We start from the raw sequence: 22,519 nt of genomic DNA, 5'->3' as shown, positions 1-22,519 counted from the left end.
GAAATATTACAAAATAAAGCAAAATAAAGGTAATGGATAGGCGTGCATGTATGTCCGTATCAAAGAGAACTCAAATATATATCCTGATTTTGTTTTAAGCAAATGTTGTTGTTTATGTTCCTACAGCTGAGATCAACTGAATCTTGTCAATTGAAGAAACTTCTAACTGCATGCAGTTATCTATTGACCTAAATATTAAACTTAATTTCCTTGAATTATGACAATAATGTCGACATCGTGAATAATTAATTCAGTTGAACTTAATAGATCAAGAGCAGGTAAAGCTCTAGAGTGATCATTTCAATGTCACTAGTTTGATGGTTAATTTGTGTTCACATTAAATGTACTAGTTCTTAACGTGGGTGGATTTAAAGGAAAAAAAAAAGGGTGTATTCTTCTGAAAATATCAACCACTTATTACCTGAAAAGACCGCAAACTAGGAAAAATCAATCCATCACTTTTATTCATACAAATCCATATTAGCTAGGACAATTGAAAATTAGATATTTCATACATGAACCACAGGATTATTCAGTTCTTCAATCTCCCGTATAAGATAAGATTCATAAGAAGGCATCACATCACACCTGTATGGTCCCTCTCAAAACTAGCCACATCTTCTTCAAGCATATTCACCCATGCTTCTATTCCCTCCCCACAACTTGTACTCATCAATACAACGAAGTTCTTCAAGGGAACGGTGGTAGGGCACACCCATGTCGGCTTTCCCCAACCATAATCCACTTCATACACAGGAAACCTACACCAACTAGTGATGCAAACTTCTAGCTCACCCTTGGAGAGTAGTTCCGCTGCTTTCTTCAGAGTACCTAAATGCTTATCTCCACTCTGTAGTTGCTCCACATAATTGCTATCGATGTTCCTCAATGTGTTACTCAAAACACGAGCCAGGTTCCCTTTGTCTTCCTCGGCAGTCAGAGTTGTGAGAGCATGGATCCACAAGTTCCCAAAGGCGTGATCAGGCAGGGGAGGATTCATCCTAGGCCTCAGGTTCACAGGATGGGCAGCTGCAACAATCTTGTGTGACTTAGAATCTGCCCTGGATTTTGATAACTCTATGAAATGCTTCCAGAAAAAGGCTGAAACGGCTTCCACCCGCGTAGGTTCGTTCACTTGTGATTCAGGAGAAGAAGCAGCAGCAGCAGCAGCTTGTTTGAGTATTCCCAGCTTTTCCTTGTCAAACACAAAACGTTTGGTAGCAATCTTTTTGGTACCCGTCGTTGGTGTCAAACCGCAGTTGGCCAAGTCTCTTGGTGGAAATAAACTCGCCAAATCGAAACTACATTGAGGAATTTCGGCATCTCCGCGGCAGCTTGCAGCCCATGCATTGATGAAAGTCACTGAGTTAATGCCATCGGCTATTATATGTGATATTTGAACGCTAATGGCCAGGCCTCCACAGTCAAAGAGATTGCTTTGAACAGCTAGAAGGACAGTGTTAGCCTCGTTCATGGGAAGGCCTCCACCATTAAGCTCAAGTGGCAGATACTGTTTCATATCCTCCATGCTAGGCTTTTCTGTGACCTGCAAGAGATTAGAATGAACTTGAGCCTCAACAAACAAAGCACCAGTATTGTTGCAATCGATTGAAACATTGTTACTGGAAATTCTTCCAGCTAAGGGATAAAATTTAGACAAAACATTGGACAACGAACGCTTGAGGAACTGAGAAATTTGGGCATGATCTTTGTAAGTATGCAACTGGCTAGGCTGATAGAAGAAAATGAGTGGAATGTAAATTGGCGGTGCAAGTTGATCTAGTAAGGATACATTATGCTTTCTAAGGTGATGGGGCGTTGGTGATGAAGGTTTAATCATCTCTATTGATAGTATCTCCAGGTTGGGCGCCATCTTATTAGTTATTTTTCTAGCTTCTCTATGGCAAAAGTTTGGAAAAAAATAAACAATCCTCAACGATTTGCTGCTCTATACTTCGGAAAGCAAGTATTATGGCTTCCCCTATTTATAGGATACCATTATCAATCATTAAATACAAAAAATAAAAATAAAAAGGGAAAAGAAAGAAGATCCATTCATTTTCAGTAGGTCCCACAAAACTAAGGACGTGCTCTCATTTAACTGTTTTAGTTGATTATAAATTCTAATTTTGAATAATCAGTTTGTTGATATTTTCTTTTATTTTTGTATTCAGAATGTAGATTTTTTAATAGCTGAACAATTAAAAAAAAAGACCTCATATCCAAAATCAGGCAAAGAATTGCTTTTGCTAATTCTAATCAATCACTTCTCGTAATCAAATTTTGAAAAATTTAAAGTAAACAAGGCCTATGTTTGTTTACTTGTATTGGTTAGGAATACTGCCAAAACATTTCCTGCCGTGGTCAAGCCAATTAATCCATATACGAAATATTTCTCCACCATGCTCTTCGCTTCCTATTCTCCGCCTTTCTATTACTTTGAACACTTTCCTACTTTCCAAATCCTCCATGTTCCTCCTAAATTACAATCCACATCAAGAATTCAGAAATTTACGTTCTTTCTCATATTTTGTATGGAGATCGTCATAGATATTTTACTTTCCGACATCTAATACAAAACTCATGAAGCAGACACATTTGTGTACTTTATGAAGCAGGAGGAATATCAACGTTTTGCATGGTGGACATTTTAATTTAATCTGAAAATATTTGAAAGTGTAGGATCCCAAAACAGTGATGTATCTAAGATTGGTGCTTTAGGATTGTGATCCCAGATTTCTTACTCAACTTGCTTATCTGAGCTAGTTACGAACTTTTCCAAGACGATTAGTGTTGGATTCATGTTTCCTGATATAAGTTTTATACTTTAGAAACGTTGTTGCTATTTAAAGTTGAAAGGCTAAGGGGCTTTTCAAATGGAAGTTTGGCTTTCTAAAGTTGGAAGAAATACAGTTTTGGTTACTAATGTCTAGCGCATATACAGTTTTAGTCCCTAAAAAAATAAATTCGGCTCCCAATTTTTAGCATTTCCACAATTTTAGTCTTCAACAAATCTGGTCCTCGATTTATCCAATTTGAAGCAGATAAAGAACAATTGAAGGGTTTTTTTCAATTACTGATGGAATTCAGCCACGTGCCCTTATGTGGCCATTAAATTGAATTTGAAAATAAAAGAGCAAAACAGCAGCTAACTTTAGATCATAATATTTTGGACTAATAACTTGAGTCCCAGCATGTCAATAACTAATTAACTAGAAAAAATAAGAAATTTGTTAAACTACAAATTTGAAACTAATCTCTTTATCCCTACCGCTCCCAAATAAAAACCACTCGGTTTTTTAACCTAATTTAACAAAAGAATGTATTTTCCTACTTAATTAGTTTTTCATGCGTCATATGTGAGTTATTCTTATTGCTTAAAATTACCAGTAAAGATGGCAACGGGTAGGGAAAAACCCCATACCCGCAAATGCTCGACTTGATAGTTAATTCAATTAGATGACCAATAGGTAGTCTGGTAGGAAGGTCTGATCACTACAAGAAAATTGTTCATCAGTGACAACACAAAGTCATCACAGAACATACAAATATCGTCACAAATACCTTTCATTGACGACTTTTTGATCGTCACAAAGTCGTCACTAAATCCCCGTCGGTAAAAGTAAACAGTGACGACCTAAAATGTCGTCACTAAATAGTTGTCATTAGTGACGACTTTAAGTAGAGCATTTTTTACAAAAGATCAAGTCGTCAATAAAACACTTCCAGATTGTCGTCAGAAATAAGCACACTATTTAGTGACGACCTGAAATGTCGTCACTAAATAGTTGTCATTAGTGACAACAATCCGGAAGTGTTTTATTGACGAATTGACCTTTTGTCAAAAATGCTCTACTTAAGGTCGTCACTAAAAAGCACCGAAAGCCATTGTATATAACTATTTTACTGACAACAATTGTCGTCACAAATGTAGCTTAGATTTAGTGACAGTCTCTGTTGTAACAAAGAGTTTTTATTTTCTATTTTGTGACAACTTTTTTTTGTCATTAGATAATTTCTCATTAGTGACAGCCTCCGAAGGTTGTCACTGAGCTTTGTTTTGAAGAGTTGAAATTAACCATTATGAATATAGCATTGTCATAGCAATTTCAACAAATTATAGTAGAACATTCAATTTGACTAAAGGCAAAATTCATGTAGAATGAAGCTACAAATTCATATATATGGCCATAAACATTTGTGAATTCATCAAAATAGAAGTTAACCAGAAATGTTGTGTCCCAAAACCCACATAATCAATTCAAGCACTAATGGCCAATATGCATCCTTCCCAAAAAATAGAGTACTAGCTTTCTAAACTAAAGCAAAGATTGCACCACCAATGTCGGACTTCAACCATCTCTATCATCATATCCAACAATCTCCTCGTGATCAATATCAAACTGGACTGGATTGAGAATAAAATATTATATGCATTAGTATAGACTTTAGTAAAAAAATATGCTATTACAACCTTACACAAGTTATCTAAGTACAAGAAACAGTTAAAAAGTTGTGTATTATCTAAGTACAAGAAGTTAACAAGAAGTTTAGATTATAAGGACTAGAAACTGACAATGAATTGAGTTTCATATCATCTACATGCCATTTTAAATTATTCACAAGCATTATATTGTGATATTGGATATCTTCTTTATTAAAAAACTTGTTCAAATCACATTATGAGAACATCTAACTTTTTGATTATCAAAGTAATTGACTTCGAGGCCTGGAACAGCAAGTACTTTTGTCAGTGGACAAGGTTAGATCATATTGGGTGAGTTTGCATTGCTCCATAGTTGAAGTGATTTTACTTGAGTTCTGTCCACAAACTCTTTGGTTGTCACAATGAAGTAATCTCAATTAGCCAATACGGCATAAATATCCACTTGTGAAAATACATAAGGAGTTCCTCAAAAAATAGGCAATTTTGGAAATTTACTGATTGTTGCTAAGTGTGGTTCCTAGCACAGATCCACAGATGTACTCTTAGTGCTAGCTATGGTCCATCCCAAATTCGATAATCAGAAGCAACTCCAATCTATTACTTACTCACACAACCATCTAACAATCACAGGACTTCTGATAGTCATCAAATAACTGACGTTCTACTTCATGTACTGGTCATATCACTTATACCAATATCACCAAATCCTTTAAGCAAACAAGAAAACAAAAACAGATAACCAGCATGATAGCTGTTTTGAAGACAAATTTATAGTAACAAGGTCGGAATTTGTTTACCTGCTTGGATGAAACATCGTATTCATCTTCCCAACCAGTACAGGCCTTCTCTGATGAAGAAATCTTCCGAGACTTATCCTTTAACTCTCTCTACATGGCATCTCCTTGGAAGATGAAAGAACCAATGAGGGAGCAAGAAGAGAGAAGAGATTTGCAGCAGATAATGAGAAATGTATATTGATCTGGAAGGTTGCCAAAGAGAAAATCATTATTGTCAAATGACCAGGATAAATGTTTCTTGGTATACCACTAGGAACATGATAAAAAAGATACAAAGATAAATGTTCACAAGTAAATCTTGGAAGCCCTTGGTAAGTGTCTTGGCAAGTCACATAATCATACCTGACCTAAAAAATATCATTTCATTTTACTGGTCACAAACCCATAGCAAGTTGAGAGGCCAAAATGCCATACCTCAATATCGTAGCTCAGTGAATCACACTTGCTTACGATATATATACTGCCCAATATGTAATAGAAAGAGACCTCCCCAACAAGTGAAAAAAAGTAATCAGACATCAAGAAAATTGATTGCGAGTAAGTATTTGGGATCTGGAGATTACAAAAAGGAGCTTACACAGTCATTCAAACGTTACTTACACTCATGATAGCAACAGACTGGCTGTATATTTCATGGCTAGAAACAGTAGCTAGTTTCAAGTACGAATTGGTACAAATGACCGTGATATCATGATTCAAAAGGTTTAAATTAAAAAAATCTTAGGGTACGTTTGGTTCTACAGAATTAGAATTGAATTAGAATTGAAATTCTATAGAATTGGAATTCTATGAATTGAAATTCCAAGTCATTTCAATTCTTTCGTTTGGGAAATGCATAGAATTGATACGGAATTTATTTGAAATTCCAAATTCTTTGTTTGTATGAGAGAAGAATTCATTAGGAATTAGAATTGTTTTCATGAAACATTTGCTTACATAAAATTTTTCTTTTTTTTTTCTTTTTTATATAATAATTTCTTTTTTTCTTACATTTAGCTAATTTTTACTAAAGATTTAAAAGAAAGAACCAATTTGTGCCTTTAATAATTTATTTTTTTCCCACTCTCATATCAATTTCTTTGGTGAACATTTCCAGACTTAGGTTGTGCTAAGCACAGCATTAACGAGACGTGTCATATTGACTGCCTTCTTTTGTTCAAGTATGGTATAGATATTGGCATCCAACCAAAACTGGACCTCACCCCCTTAAAAGTCAATCCCCAATGACACTAGCATATTTCTTAAAACATGGTAGAATACTAGACAGTGAATTGGTCACTAATTAACTCAAATAGTACGTTTGTAAAACAATTTAATTAACATTCTCAGAATTCCAAAAACATACATACACCTTCTTGTTCTGACACATAGGGTCAAGGTTAACTGTACAACCTAATTAAAATCCATAAGCACTTAACATAATAATTAGATCTCAAATATTATTGATGTTTTTCTGTTATCAGATACAACTAAAACATGCAATCCATACTATTTAAACCCAGTCTGCAGGGTAAATACAAATCATTCCTCTGTTTTTCTTGCTATGCAGGATGGCATCCTCCATATGAAATTACCCCAAAATTAAAACCTGGAACATATTACACTAATTTGATTTCTGTACAAACAAGAATGGAAAACAATGTGCTTGCATCTACAACTGACGAACATTGCCACTTCCAGACGGCCAAATATGTTGTATGGTTTTGCATTAACCTACATCATAAATCTTCATGAAATTCCAAGTTCCCATGATCAGAAGCCTCGTATGCATTGGAGTCTTCTGTAGCTTCAGAGCTCATATATGTTGGTGTTTCTACTGGTAAGGATTTTCCAGCACACTGCAACAAAAGAAAGAAACAGAAAAGTCCGGACATAGTTATATATTGGTGTAAGCTAATGGTCCCATCAATAGCGAGAAGATGGCACTAACCTGTAATTAACCATGATAGGCTGAGGAATTACTAGGATAGGAGATGTTTAAACGCCAGAAGCAGAGGCAATATTTTGGCAGATTGTGAAGAATAAAAACAACCCAGATCAAGTAAGAGTTCGAAATATGTCATAATTCCAAAACACAGTGAAGAACAGGGGGTCGCTCTTCACTGAAGCATTTAAACAAACAGGAAGTGACATTAAGTAAGACATGAAAGACGGATTATTTTGCCCATTACTTGGCCCATAACAGTATAATGTAAATGATAGAAAAAGTGAGCCCATTTACCGATCAGAACTAGCTGTGCAGCTGCGGTGAGTCTTCAGTTGATGTGGATTTGTCAAAAGGGCTATGAGTAGCCACGATGCAGAGTGATCATCTATCCGTAATAGCTGAGGGAACTCCGGAAAACAGACAAAATTAAATTTTGATGTTACCTTCGTAAGCTCTAAATCTATCTGGAAAATCTGGAATAGTAGGGAGAGAGGAATTAGCGATCCAGGAGAGGAAGGATGAGAGAATGCGCGGTGACGACAAAGGTGGGCAACACCAGGCCAGCGGAGGTGGAGGCACAAGTCAACACAAAGAGGGGAAGGAAAAGACTAATAGAAACTAATTGGAACCCCAAAATTTCAACTTGAGTTGTGCAAAAGGCAGGGAGTGGGGCATGGAGGGGTGGAAGCGGCAGCAAAAGTGCCTCTATCTCAGCGTAATTGGAGGAGGAGGCGGCGGCGGCGACGAAGAATGCTCCATCAGAGCTTCTGATATGGCCATCGATAATTGAAAGGGAAGGAGAGAGGTTTGCGTTTTTTCCATCCGTTTTATTGTTGACCCATTTTTTAGTTTTTACTGGAAGAAGACCCGCGTGTCGACCCGATTAGGAATTCAGCTGTGGAATTGGAATTAGAATTCTTTTGGTCCGGCAAAGAATTAAGATTGTGGAATTGGAACCTCTTGGAATTAGAATTCAATGCTGATTCTATGGAAAATGCAGCGTCCAAACACAAGAATTAGAATTGGGGTTCCAATTCCAATTCTAAACCCCAATTCTATGGGATACCAAACGCACCCTTAAAGGTAGTTATGAGAATTAGAACAAGTCATGTAGGTGCAACTAAAGACAAAGGACTTGATAAATAGACAAATAAAAAGAGATGGCCAAAAAGGTTCTTTCTGGAAAGATTACTGTAACTTTTTACAATTAGCTGCAAATCCACAACTAGACGAGAATGACCATGGCAAACAAGGGGAACATCACCCTTTTCTTATCCATTACTTAACCGATCCAGCGAAAAAGAAAAAAAAATGAAAGAAAATTATAACTTTTGGGATCAGCAATCATAAAAGTACATTTGGAAGAAGCAGACACATGGGATGAGAAAAAGTAAACTGCAAGTTTTCATTTAAAACAACCGTTTATATCCAACTCCACAAAAGGATGAATGTTAGAGCCCGGTGCAACCCAATGAGTACAAACAAATTCACAATGATGCACAAAGATATATCAAATTTAAGCACAATAAAGAAAACTTAATTAAAGAGAAAAGATAAGAAATGCAAACCAAATATCAAACCAATAGCCTCTTCAATTGATGGCGATGCTAACCAAGATGTACAAGTGAAGGATCACTCCTTCCTCACCCCAAATACTCTTTGGTTGAGCCAAGGAGTTTTACAACTATTCTAGTTAACCCTCAACAACCTACACTTGAAAGATCACTCACCCAATTAAGAACTATTTTATACAAATGAGGCAACCTTCACCAAGGTTTTACCACTCCAAGTGATTGGTTCACCTTCACCAAGGTTTTACTACTCCAAGAGAGTAACCTTCACTTGAGCAACCTCACAACCCAACTTCCCCAACCCCTTATACAACCAACAAAGAATCTTTCTACTCAAAAATCTCACTTGTAAGCTTGTATTTTGTGTTGGCAAAAGTCCCTTGTCTTCTTGTGCTTTGGAGTTTTTATAGAAGGTGAGAAATGGCTCCAAAAGACTCTCCAACGGTCAAATATTAAATGCTGTCAAAACTAGCCGTTGGCCTGTCGGACGTCCGACAGGTGCCTGTCAGACGTCCGAACCACCTGTCGGACGTCCGAACCCTGCGTCCGAACGTAGGCAGAGAGTCATCAAATCTTTGCGAAATTTTTCGGACGTCCGATGCGATCGATGTGCGTCCGAGGCGTGCGTCCGATCCTTCCGGACGTCCGATGCTTCCTCACGAGCGTCCGACAGAGTTTCCTTCTTGATGTTCTTCATCCTTTCGGACGTCCGATAGTTTCCTTTTGGCCGTCCGACATGAGTGACCTGATTTTGCTTCTTCATTTGGTTGGTTTTCTTTCCTTGACACCATTGAACCTGATTCTAACAAATTTCTCACATAAAAATATTAGACCAAATCTACATTTTGGTTTATTAATCATCAAAACCAAGGATTGATCGACCAAGGTCAACAATCTCCCCCTTTTTGATGATGACAAACAAAATGAAGATTTCTTTTATCAAATAAATTCAAATAAAGCTCCCCCTTAGAAAGTGCCAACATACAAAGAAATTTCAATAAATCCTACTCCCCCTTTTGGCATCAATCAAAAACAAACTCCCCCTTTATTTTTCAAATCAAGACCATATTGGTTTTGGAGTAAAGATGACAACCAATAATGCTATGTTTTTTGAAGGGCATTCTGTTATTAGACCACCTGTGTTTAATGGGTCAAATTATATGAGTTGGAAAGAAAGAATGATTATCTTTTTGCAATCTATTGATATCGAATTGTGGTTTATTATTAGTGAAGGTCCATATGATGCCTCTCTTATAGATGAAAATACTCATGCATCTAGACCGAAAACAAGAAGTGAACTGACTGCTGTGGATAGAGCTCATCTCACCTTAAATGCAAAAGCCATGAATGTGTTATATTGTGCATTAGACTCAAATGAATCTATTAGAGTCAAGGGTTGCAAGTCAGCTAAAGAAATTTGGGACAAACTGAAAGAAATTCATGAAGGTAGTGAGAATGTTAGAGAACAAAAGAAATCCATTCTAGTTACAAAGTATGAATCTTTCAAGATGGAACCTCATGAAAATGTTGATCAAATGTATTGTAGATTCAATGATCTCATTAAAGATTTAGAGGTGCTGGAAAAAGAATATTCTCTTGGTGAGAAAAATAGAAAAATCCTGAATGCCTTGTCCAATGATTGGGAAAATAAAGTGACTGCTATTGAGGAGGCTAGAGATTTGAATACTATGCCTATTGAATCTCTTATTAATTCTCTTACCTCTTATGAGCTGAAACTTAAGACTAAGGTGCAAGAGGAAGAGGATGCAAAAGTGCGAAAGAATATTGCTCTAAAAGCCTCACAAGATGACGATGATTCTGCCTCCCTAGATGAAGAAGATGTGGAAGGTGATGACAATGATATCGCTCTCATCACAAAAAGTTTTAAACGAATACTCAACAAGAGGAGATTCAGAAATGGTGGACCTAGCAATTCATTCCCAAATCAGTTCAACAACTCGAGAAACAAAGGGAAGCTAGAGTTCAACAAAAAGCAAACTGATCAGTGCTTTGAATGCGGCCAACCTGGACACTATGCAAGTGACTGTCCAGTGATGAAAAAGAAAGAAGGAAGAAAACCAAGAATAAACAAATTTCAATTCACATGGAATGAATGCAATTCCGATGGTGAAATTGAAGAGGAAGATCAATCTGCTCAATTGGCTTTCATGGCCATTGGAGATGATGAGGTAACATCTTCTAGCTCTCAATTTGAAAGTGATGATGAAGATGATGATGATCTTGAATCTTTCATTATAAAATTGCATGATAGTTTGAAAGAATCTTATGTTAGAAACAAGGAGTTAAAACAGAAAATTAGTTTTTTGCTTCGAGATAATGCAAATCTTTTTCAACAAAACAAAAAGTTGAAAACTGAAAATGATTACTTCAGAAAAAATGAGACTGCTTTACACTTGGATCTTGATAGAAAAACAAGTTTTTGTGAAATGTTCAAAAGGGAACAAGATGATTTGAAAAGAAGAATGGATGATTTAAATGAGTTGCTTCAACATAAAAAACAGGACTGTTTTCAAAGTAATAAATCAAAACCTCATTTTAAGATAAATTCTGCTGCAAATGAGTTTGTTATCCATAGGAGAAGACAAGTAAAATTTATTAAACCTGTTCATATAAATAATTCCCTGATTATGTGTAATTTCTGTTGTCAAAAAGGTCACATGAAAAGTGATTGTTATGTGAGAAAGAATATAAAAAAAGGCATGAAATACATGTGGATAGTTAGACATGATGCTAACTTTAACAAGTAGGAGATTTTGTTAATCATTGCAGTGATTCTTGTTCACAATATTCTTCTTTTGATATTTCTGATATTTTGATTTGAGTTTTCGCTGATATTTTTGAATACTACTGAATCTATATGATGTCAAAAAGGGAGAGAAAAGAACTATTCTGATCTAACGATGATTTGCTAATTTCTCTGTGATAAGTTGGTATGTTGGTATTGCTGAATTCTGCTATCATTTCTCTGTTTTTGTTTGAAATACTGGATTTTCTGTTATTGTTGTTGGATTATGGTTGTTGGTTATTACTCTCATCTTATGATGACAAAAAGGGGGAGAGATGGATGCAATGTGTAAGGGGGAGTTATTATGAGATTATGAGTTTGGCTCTTAAAAGTTTTGGTTGCAATGATTGAGGGGGAGCTTATACTTATTTTTGTTTGTTTCCATCCATTGTTTTGTCATCATCAAAAAGGGGGAGATTGTTGATCTTGATCCCTATCTTTTGATGTTTACAAAACAAATGGATAATACTAATATTTCTTCAAGATATATTTTCAGTTATGAAATTATTTGATTCCATGAACAAGTGTAATTGGAAGAAAACAAAGTATGCTGAAGCTGTCGGACGCTCAAAAAGGCTGCATCGGACGTCCGACAACCATTGAGTATCTTCGGACGCAGAAAATCAGCCTATCGGACGTCCTAAGGAATTGAAGAAAAATTTCCAGTTCTACATCATACCTTCGGACGCAGAAAACCAGCCTATCGGACGTCCGAAAGAATTGAAGAAAAAGTCTTAAACTCTCTGCCTACTGTCGGACGCATAAAACAGAGCTATCGGACGTCCGACACTGCCAACGGCTAGTTGACTGTTCAGCTACTTTCTATCCGTTGGAAGCATTAATGAGGCACTTTCTTGGTCCTATATAAATAGTGGTTGGTCAGACACTTCAAACAACTTTGGCACACTGAAGATACAAAAGATCTAGAGAGATTTTAGTGAGAAAATACTCCAAAAAGAATATTTGTAGTCTTAGTGGTGTGAGGTTCATTGTAAGCTTTTCATTTGTGAGTGAATCTTTCATGAGTGTAGCTCTGTGAGGGTTGTCCTGAGGGATAGTAAAACGTCCTGGCTTGACCGAGTGCTGCTTGGGGCAAGGAGGAGGTGAACCTTCCTTTGTACACAAGAGTGATTGTAATTCATCAACTTGAAGTAGCTTGTTTCAATTAATCTACAAGCTCAAGAGGAGTTGGGTAGTTAATTGGTTTGCAATCCTTTCCTTTTTATTTACTTATTGTTTCGTTTATGATCTTTGCATTGGTTGTTTTGGTTTATTTGATAAAAGAAATCTACATTTTATGGTTTATGATCTTTATTTGAATTTATTTGATAAAAGAAATCTACATTTTGGTTTATTAATCATCAAAACCAAGGATTGATCGACCAAGGTCAACAATCTCCCCCTTTTTGATGATGACAAACAAAATGAAGATTTCTTTTATCAAATAAATTCAAATAAAGCTCCCCCTTAGAAAGTGCCAACATACAAAGAAATTTCAATAAATCCTACTCCCCCTTTTGGCATCAATCAAAAACAAACTCCCCCTTTATTTTTCAAATCAAGACCATATTGAATATCAAAATTTTCAATTGTACTTACAACCATATAGCACTTCTTGGATCAAATCATCATGATGTACCTAAATATGAGAAATTTAATTTGGTACCCTTTCTTTATAGGGTCCTTGGGAGTTAATACGACATGATCTAGCAATCCACATGAATTTCATGCCTTTTCTCATATTTTTCTTTACATAGCAATCATTTTGCATATGTCCAAATTTGCAACAAAAGTTACACATGATAGAAGTATTTTGCACATAGGTGGATTTAATGCAATTAATTTTCTTACTTCTTATCATAGCAAACTTATTTGTGCCTTGAAAAGATTTGCTTTCTTTTGTTTGAGAAAACTTTTGTTTTTCATTTTGGAGAAACTCGTTCAAGTCATTAATTCTTTTCTTTAACACATTTTGTTCCTCCAACATTTTTTCATAAAACTTTGTTTTCTCTTCTAACTTCCTTTTCAAATTATTTTTGCAATCAAAAACACTTTTTTGATTTTTTAAATCATCATTTTTCATTCTCAAACATTTGTTTTCTTGAAACAGTTTGGAGTTTTCTTCCAACAAATCATTTATTTTTGTTTTTAAATCTTTATTTTTAGCATAAGATTTTCTCAAACTTTTATGCATTTTAATCATAAAAATTTTCACATCATCATCTTCATTATCTTCATCACAAGAAGAGTGATAAGAACTTACCTCATCTTCTCCAACGGCCATTAGTGCCATTTGGGCCAACTCTTCTTTTTCTCTTTTTGAATTGCATTCATCCCATGTAATTTTGCAATCTCCTCTTGAGCATCTCTTGTTGAAGATCTTCTTGAAACTTTTGATGTGAGGAGTTATATCATTGTCCACTTCCATGATTTCATTACCCATGAAGGATGGGTTATCCCCCACTTGAGATGCTTTAAAAGCTATGCCTCTCTTATACATTCTTGCATTTTCTTCCTCTTGCACTTTGAATTCCAGCTTTAATTCATAAGAGGTTAGGGTATCCACAAGAGATTCAATGGACATAGAATTTAAATCCTTTGCCTCTTCTATAGCATTTATTTTGTTTTCCCATTCTTTTGGCAAGGCATTCAAAATCTTTCTATTTTTCTCACCCAAAGAATATTCTTTTCCAAGCAATTTAAGATCTTCAATAATGTCACAAAATCTACTACACATCTTATCAACATTTTCAAGAGGATGCATTTTGAAAAATTCATATTGAGAAACAAGTAAAGATTTCTTTTGTTCTTTAATATCTTGATTACCTTCATGAAATACACACAATTTATCCCAAATATCTTTAGCTGATTTACAACCTTTAATCCTACTAGATTCATTTACATCTAATGCATTGTACAATATACACATGGCCTTGGCATTCAAAGAAAGGTATCTCTTGTCTTTTTCATTCAATTCTTGTCTAGTCTTTAATCTATTCAAATTGGTGATAGAGTCAACTATTCTAGTTTCATAAGGACCATCTTCTACCACATACCATAATTCAATGTAAACAGATTGTAAGAAAATCATCATTCTTTGTTTCCACATGCTAAAATGAGAACCATTAAACATAGGTGGTCTATCAATAGATTGCCCTTCTAAAAAAGAAACTTTTATGGTTGCCATGATCTTTACTCTAAGCGGTTAAGCTTGATCAAAAGAGACCAAGCTCTGATACCAATTGTTAGAGCCCGGTGCAACCCAATGAGTACAAACAAATTCACAATGATGCACAAAGATATATCAAATTTAAGCACAATAAAGAAAACTTAATTAAAGAGAAAAGATAAGAAATGCAAACCAAATATCAAACCAATAGCCTCTTCAATTGATGGCGATGCTAACCAAAATGTACAAGTGAAGGCTCACTCCTTCCTCACCCCAAATACTCTTTGGTTGAGCCAAGGAGTTTTACAACTATTCTAGTTAACCCTCAACAACCTACACTTGAAAGATCACTCACCCAATTAAGAACTATTTTATACAAATGAGGCAACCTTCACCAAGGTTTTACCACTCCAAGTGATTGGTTCACCTTCACCAAGGTTTTACTACTCCAAGAGAGTAACCTTCACTTGAGCAACCTCACAACCCAACTTCCCCAACCCCTTATACAACCAACAAAGAATCTTTCTACTCAAAAATCTCACTTGTAAGCTTGTATTTTGTGTTGGCAAAAGTCCCTTGTCTTCTTGTGCTTTGGGGTTTTTATAGAAGGTGAGAAATGGCTCCAAAAGACTCTCCAACGGTCAAATATTAAATGCTGTCAAAACTAGCCGTTGGCCTGTCGGACGTCCGACAGGTGCCTGTCAGACGTCCGAACCACCTGTCGGACGTCCGAACCCTGCGTCCGAACGTAGGCAGAGAGTCATCAAATCTTTGCGAAATTTTTCGGACGTCCGATGCAATCGATGTGCGTCCGAGGCGTGCGTCCGATCCTTCCGGACGTCCGATGCTTCCTCACGAGCGTCCGACAGAGTTTCCTTCTTGATGTTCTTCATCCTTTCGGACGTCCGATAGTTTCCTTTTGGCCGTCCGACATGAGTGACCTGATTTTGCTTCTTCATTTGGTTGGTTTTCTTTCCTTGACACCATTGAACCTGATTCTAACAAATTTCTCACATAAAAATATTAGACCAAATCTACATTTTGGTTTATTAATCATCAAAACCAAGGATTGATCGACCAAGGTCAACAATGAAAAGCAACAATCTTTCTTACTTTTACCAAAAAACCAAATCAAGACTGAAGCGTTCACCTCTTAAAAATAACTCAGATTTCAGATTTTATGAAAAGCCAAAATGGATCAGCTCGTTCATTATTCTTAGCTATAAGAAATAGCACTTCCAAAGAGACCTGACGAATTTGACCAAATTTTGCTAGAACCCAAATCAAGATTCACATCATTCTAGCCAAAAATCACTAACAAAGAATCAATTCATGAAAATCCAACAAATCTATAAGAACAGAACAGAAGGGATTCAAAACTTGTTGATGCTTAAATCAGAGACTAACAAGATTGAACCTAAAAACTAAATCTGACGAAACAGAGAAGGTGCAACTAGCCGTACCCACAAAAAATATATACCATGCATTGCAAAATCAGACACTAATATTGAAATTACCTCAAACTATACCTTCATTCCCTAACTTCTCATTTTTCCCAAGCTTCAAGCTCTAAACTCCAGCTTTCACCCAAATTTTCAAGCCCTAATTTTTTATTTCATGCCACCAAGCCAGTGTAACAGCTGAATTAGGTATGTTGGTGGTTCGAACTTGATAAAGTTGCCTAAATTGATGACAATGGCAAACTTCAGTTCATGATGGATTTGGTAGTGCGAGCTTGAAAGAGAGGAGTGCACCTACATATGCATTATATACATAGTGCATTTAGTAGCTGTATAGCAACATTTCAATTTTTAGGATGATTTAGAAAGTATAAATTTATAGTGAATTGGATTGGCTATAAATAACAGAAAAAAAGAAGCAAAGAGGAGATAGAGAGTATAAGGGTACCACAAGCGAAAATGGTAGCTTGATTGGTAGATTGTAATATCCTAGACCCAAATCCGAATCCGAAGCCTCTGCCAACAGGTTCAATTGCTGCAAATAATAACAAAAATCAGTCGACTGCAGGAGACATTAAGAAGCTAACTTGAAGCTAATACTAGCACTAGAAAACTATAGAAGGAATTCTTGGTCCTAAAACTAATTGAGAGCCCTCTTGGCCAATAAGTCAGCAAACAATAATGCAAAAAAAAGGAAGCTGAATCAATTACTCTCACACAAACAACTCAACTAAACCATGCAAAAACTTCCAAAAGGAAGGAAAAGAAAATTACTCCTATCATATTCATTAATTGGCAGGAAAATCAAACACAAATCAGAGACCACTTGTAGCTTGTTTATATGCAAATGTCTCCTAGAACAAAGTGAAAATTGTCACTTTTACAGAAACTTTGTTGACAAGACCCAACCATTTGAAACAAGTCTAACATAGATAGAAAGGAGTATATACTTACCCAAACATCACAATAATTGGGAATTCCATCGCAGGGACCAATAGCATCAGCATAATGAGCTGCAAGACAATAACAAACCAATGATGTCCCTGCGAAATGATAATGTGCATTATAAGCTCGAAGACAATGAATAAAATGGTAGCTGTAGTTCTTAAAAGAAAATGTTTGCATATAAAACATATGTTTTCTTCTTTTAATTTTGATACTAATCTATACTTGTACCTAATTACGTTACAACTACATATTCCAAGAGCACTACATAATCATCAAAACTTACATATTCATTCGATTTATTTATTTATATTTTTTTAAGTCCAAATATAAGCAATTGGAACACCTATTCATATCACAGTAATAATGATACACAACTTTCAGGCTGAGTTCCAAGTTCAAAATAAGCTACTCATTACTCGCGTATAATCTACACCTATACCTACATAATTCTACATACAAACTCACATTCAAAAATTAAAGCAAATTATCTCATTCACTTTTGATATCACTTAGAAACCAAAAGGATCTCAGGCTTTTTAGCCTTACTGGGTGTATTAGCATTGGAGGTAGCAGTGGCAGCTGCAGTTGCAGCAACAGCCTCGCGTGCCCTGTTATCTAGCTAAATCAGACTGCTAGTCGCCAAAATGGCCTGCGGCTTCAGGTCGTGGGAGGCCCAGCATACAAGCTCCTTATTGCCACTGAAGTTGCTGCTTTCACATCCTCTGTAATCAAATGCCCTAGCAAGCAGTGCCCCAAAATCCTCAATGCCGGCTGTAATAACTCCCATGGCAGCGGAATTCTCACCCCCTGTGACCTCAACTCGTCATCCCTCCCCTCACTTCGCAAATGCCGAATTTCTTCCACAACATCCTCAATCTCATTGTGACCCCTCGAGTCACCCGAAAGCCCATGGCTACTTTCAGTAAAATTATTAGGTTTTTGGGTAGTAAAATCATCGAAATCAGATTTACAAGGGCAATCCTGACTTGCCCAATCTGCCGAAAATTTGCAAAAATCAAGCTTTGACCAACTGGGCATTTGCGAGATCTGCTTATAATAACAATCAAGGGCAATGCCTACAATGGAAGCTCGTTTAGTAGACTTCACCGCCATCTGGGGTTCGAGAGGAGGCGATAGAACGCCGACTAGAGGCCGAGACGAGGGGTTATTGTTAATGGGGTTCGATTTATTCGAAGGGGGATTTCGAGAAGAGTGATAAAGAGAAGGTTGAGAGAGATAAGGGATTGAAATGAACACGGGTATACCCGAATGAGCCTTGACTTCAGATGAGTAGAGGACAAGAAGGACAGCTTCGAAGCCGGCGAGATTAGGGGTGGGGGAGATAGCGGATGTGGTGGAGGAGGAGTGGATGCGGGATAGATAGAAGGAGGAGAGGAGAGGGATATAGCAGAGGACAACGAGGCGGAGTTCGGAGTCAGCGGAGAGGAAGGTGTCGTATAGCCACAGGCAAAGAGAGTCGTCGTCGGAGCCGGATGAAGGGGAGGAGAGGGAAGATGAGATGGAAGAATAGGCGGCGGAAGAGAGGAGGAGGGAGCGGGCAGGGCGGTCGGAGTCGGCAAGGAACGAGAGAACTGAGGAGGTTTCGGGGAGAAGAGTGGAGAGGAGATGGATTCGAGTGCGGGCTTTTGATATGGACTCCCACCAGGAGTGCATCGAGTCGGAGTTATTTGCTCCTGCAGCGATGCGGTGGGGAGCAGGACCACCGTTTTGGTGGTTGAAGGAAGTGGAGTTAGATGGGTTAATCTCGGTGGAAGAGGTGGATGAAGAAGGGGATCCACTCCTACCACTATAGCTAATTAAAACCTTCACCTTCGTCCCCAAACTCAATCTCTCAAACCCGTTTCCACCACCAACTCCGCTAAAAACCTTTATCTTGCACAATAAAAAAATGAAGTAATGGTATTCACAACTAAAATAATTCTAGTGGAGATGATTTCGCCCATAACTCAAACAATATCCAAAAAACTTGGGCACAAATTTTCATATCAAATTAACTGATAATCATTCTAAGTTAAGTAGTTACAAGTTTATTTACACTAATGAATTATTTATTTATTCAATTATTTTTATTCTAATGAAGTTATTACATATACAAGAAAATTAAATTAACAAGGAGGCTCATAAGTATATAACAGTTAAAAATCATTAGAGAACACATAATGATTACAAAAACACAATGCTTTTTTTTATTTTTAATTTGGTTTGAAGCATAGATTTTATTGCTATAGTATTATTCTTTATTTTTTAGTACAAAAACACAAATTTTCATCAATATAGGTGGCAAAATTTGTTAATTACATATAAGTGAAAATATACTTTTATAATTTGTAAATATTTTAGCCCTGTAATTTTTTATAATTGCAGCACTAAAGTACATCATTAATTGAAAATAACGAAAGTCAAATTCTATGGTTATAACAGACTTTCATTAAAAATAATCAAATGCTATTAATAAGACATTATTGTTAAGTCAAAATCAAAGAAAATTTAGTGATGACATAATGTTATCACTAATTTATTCAAGATTATAATGACAAGAAAAGTCGTCACTAATTAAATTGCTAGTTTTTAATATTGTCAATTGCTAGTTTTTAATACTTTTGTGAAAATATTGATAATGGTTGAGAAAAATTTGTTACATTACCGCGAGTGATAAATGTACTTTTGTTCTTTTTGAAACATTTATTTTAATGTTTAATTTTGTTTAAAACTATTGTACTAGTATAGATTTGCAAGACAAAACTTAAGTTCTCAATAGTTAAAAAATTCATTACAGAGAAAACACAAAGTAGTAGTTGCAAAATGTGTATAAATTACAAATATTTTAATGTGTATAAATTACAGTTTATTTTAATGTTTAATTTTGTTTGAAACTATTTTACTAGTATACATTTGCAAGACACAAATTTATGGGTAATTTCTTTTTTTTTTTTTGCTTTCACATATTTAATTTATGTTAAATACAAAACCTACCAGTTTCCCTTCCATAAAAATATTAGTGCAACACTTTTTGAATTTTACTTACAAACATTTATGTATTTAACATAAATTAAATGATTCGCAGTGAAATGCCCATAAAGACCAGAATATTTGTTCATATAATGGAGGAAACCCACAAAGAGTTGGTACTTTATGGGCCATTTCTTTTTTTAAAAAAATTTAATTTATGTTGAAAAGATAACCTGCCAGTTTTCGTTTTGTAAGAAATCAGTGTAACACTTTTTGAATTTTACTTACAAACATTTATAAATTTATCATAAATTATATGTTTGAGAGTAAAATGCCCATAAAAAGTTGGTACTTTGAATAGATAATGCTCATTTGCCCATAAACTACACTCCCTGAAGGCTATTTTGTTAATTACTTTGTAGTACTTTGTTATTCCTTTGCTAATACTACTTGGCATGTAGTACAAAGGATAAATCTGGCATAAATTTCTTATTCCATTGATAAAAAAACCTGTCTGCCTTATAACTATTGTAATGAAAGATATATCTTTAGAGTTTATAACAAATTATTACTTAAGTTTGAGAAAATTATAAAATATTTATGCATAGTTTATCAAGATACCATTCGCAATTTCCTAATAAAAAAATAGGGGCTAAATTGTAAAAGTTAGGGTGCCATAATAGAAATAATAAAATTGGTGTATTACATATGGGGGTTAAATTGCAAAAGTTAGAGTGCCATAGTAGAATTAATGAAATTGGTGAATTACATATGGGGCTAAATTACAAATGTTAGGGAGCAATAATAGAATTAAAGAAATCGGTGTACTACATATGGGGTTCAATTGTAAAAGTTAAGGTATCATAATGAAATTTTTTACAACATTTGGGGTTAAATCGCAAAAGTTAGGGTGGCACAGTAGAATTAATGAAAGTGACTTAGAAATAAGTACTTTAAACAGTGACGATCAATTCTTGTCACTAAATCCGAATCGGTAGAGTGACAGTGACGATATTAGAAGTTGTCACTATATAGAGCATTTTAGTGACAACATTTTCAAGGTCGTCACTGAAGACTTAGTTGCTTTGAACAATTATGACAACTTTCCTTGTCGTCACTAAACAACCACGTTTTGTGATGACTTTTGTAGTCACTAGAAAATGTTGTCACTAATGACCATATTTCTTGTAGTGTAGTTTGTGACGAAAATAACGGGTCGTCACTAAACATTTAGTTGCTTTGATGCAATTGTGACAACTTTAGGTGTCGCGATTAAAGAAGCTCCTTTTGTGACGACCTATTGTCATCACTACAAAATGTTGTCACTAATAACCTTTTTTTTTTAGTGATCAGTGACGACAACAAAAAGTCGTCCGTAAATAGGCCAAACAATAGTGATGATGTTCTTAATGTCGTCACTATTGTGTGTTCTAAACACTCCCGCGCTCTTGTTAAATCTTGGCCGGAATTTAGAAAAGTCGTCACAAATGAGTTGGCTCCCATTAGAGGTTTGTGACGAGCTAGAAAGTCGTCAATAAAGGATCCACTTTTGTGACAACTTTTTTTCGTCACAGAGAAAAGTTGTCACTGATGACCAATTTTCTTGTAGTGGATATTGATGAAGGGTTACCAACGAATAATTTGATAAGGTTTAGCACGTACACATACGCACGCACACACACATATAAGCATTAGGTATACATACAAACATGTGTGTGCGCGCGCGCATTAGGTATATATATAAAAGACAAACATAAACCCATATATGTGTGTGTGCATGTGTATGTGTGTGTGTCGAGGAATTAATACTTCTATAAAACATGCTTATTCCCTTTAGTTTATATTCAATTGGCACATATGTTTGTCTTGTATATTGGTATTTGTCATGCTTTTTATACAATTACTTGTTGGAAAATATGGGATAGTTGTTTAAATCTTCTTGTTTAGAAGAGTGTTAAATTTACCTTTTATAAAATGTTAAATTTCTTTATGATCTATTTAATGGAGCGTGTTGATTTAACATGAGATGTATTGATTTTTGTTTGATAAAAACTAATTCTCTCTCTCTCTTTTTAATTATTCAGATTAGTGACTAAAGGGCACTCGATAGATAATCTGAATCAGAAATGAGAGGGTTTAGTAATGAGAACTAAAACCCCATGATTAATAAAATTATTTTATTTATTATCAAAAAAAGTAATGAGAACTAAAACCCGCAGGGTTATTCGATAGGATTTGGTAAAAATTTTAGATACGTGGGTTAGGATTTGGTACGAGAGATTTTTGAGGGTACTCGGTCGCTGTCATCCCTAGTTTTACTTTCCTTTTTTTTTAATGTAACATTCAATTTAATGAGTATGTGATTGTACATACTATGCATAATAGTCAGCGTCAACAATTAATTTTAAACAGAAAATAAATCAA

At 35.5% G+C, this 22,519-nt stretch overlaps 2 protein-coding genes and 2 long non-coding RNA genes across 4 annotated transcripts; all 4 read right to left on the bottom strand.

Annotated features, from left to right (window-relative positions):
• Positions 1 to 577: 577 nt before the first annotated feature.
• On the bottom strand, positions 578 to 1,873 carry LOC113724291 (stemmadenine O-acetyltransferase-like). Its single transcript, XM_027247210.1, has one exon. It carries the CDS (start codon positions 1,871 to 1,873, stop codon positions 578 to 580), a length of 1,296 nt encoding a protein of 431 aa, XP_027103011.1.
• A 2,285-nt stretch (positions 1,874 to 4,158) lies between these two features.
• On the bottom strand, positions 4,159 to 5,329 carry LOC140035314 (uncharacterized). The gene is made up of 2 exons (XR_011839366.1): positions 5,245 to 5,329; positions 4,159 to 4,408 (listed from the first exon to the last, which is right to left on the bottom strand). It is a non-coding gene; the product is annotated as an uncharacterized lncRNA (long non-coding RNA).
• Positions 5,330 to 5,340: 11 nt separating this feature from the next.
• Positions 5,341 to 19,060, bottom strand: LOC113724290 (uncharacterized). Its single transcript, XM_027247209.2, has 5 exons — positions 17,672 to 19,060; positions 17,132 to 17,190; positions 16,626 to 16,712; positions 16,235 to 16,471; positions 5,341 to 5,426 (listed from the first exon to the last, which is right to left on the bottom strand). Exon 1 carries the CDS (start codon positions 18,797 to 18,799, stop codon positions 17,783 to 17,785), a length of 1,017 nt encoding a protein of 338 aa, XP_027103010.2. The 5' UTR covers positions 18,800 to 19,060; the 3' UTR covers positions 5,341 to 5,426; positions 16,235 to 16,471; positions 16,626 to 16,712; positions 17,132 to 17,190; positions 17,672 to 17,782.
• LOC140035914 (uncharacterized) lies at positions 6,658 to 8,240 on the bottom strand. The gene is made up of 2 exons (XR_011839809.1): positions 7,466 to 8,240; positions 6,658 to 7,082 (listed from the first exon to the last, which is right to left on the bottom strand). It is a non-coding gene; the product is annotated as an uncharacterized lncRNA (long non-coding RNA).
• Positions 19,061 to 22,519: the final 3,459 nt, after the last annotated feature.

Source organism: Coffea arabica, chromosome 2c (genome assembly GCF_036785885.1).
Source record: "Coffea arabica cultivar ET-39 chromosome 2c, Coffea Arabica ET-39 HiFi, whole genome shotgun sequence".
Classification (NCBI taxonomy): Eukaryota; Viridiplantae; Streptophyta; class Magnoliopsida; order Gentianales; family Rubiaceae; genus Coffea; species Coffea arabica.
This window is presented reverse-complemented; position numbering and strand designations above follow the sequence as displayed.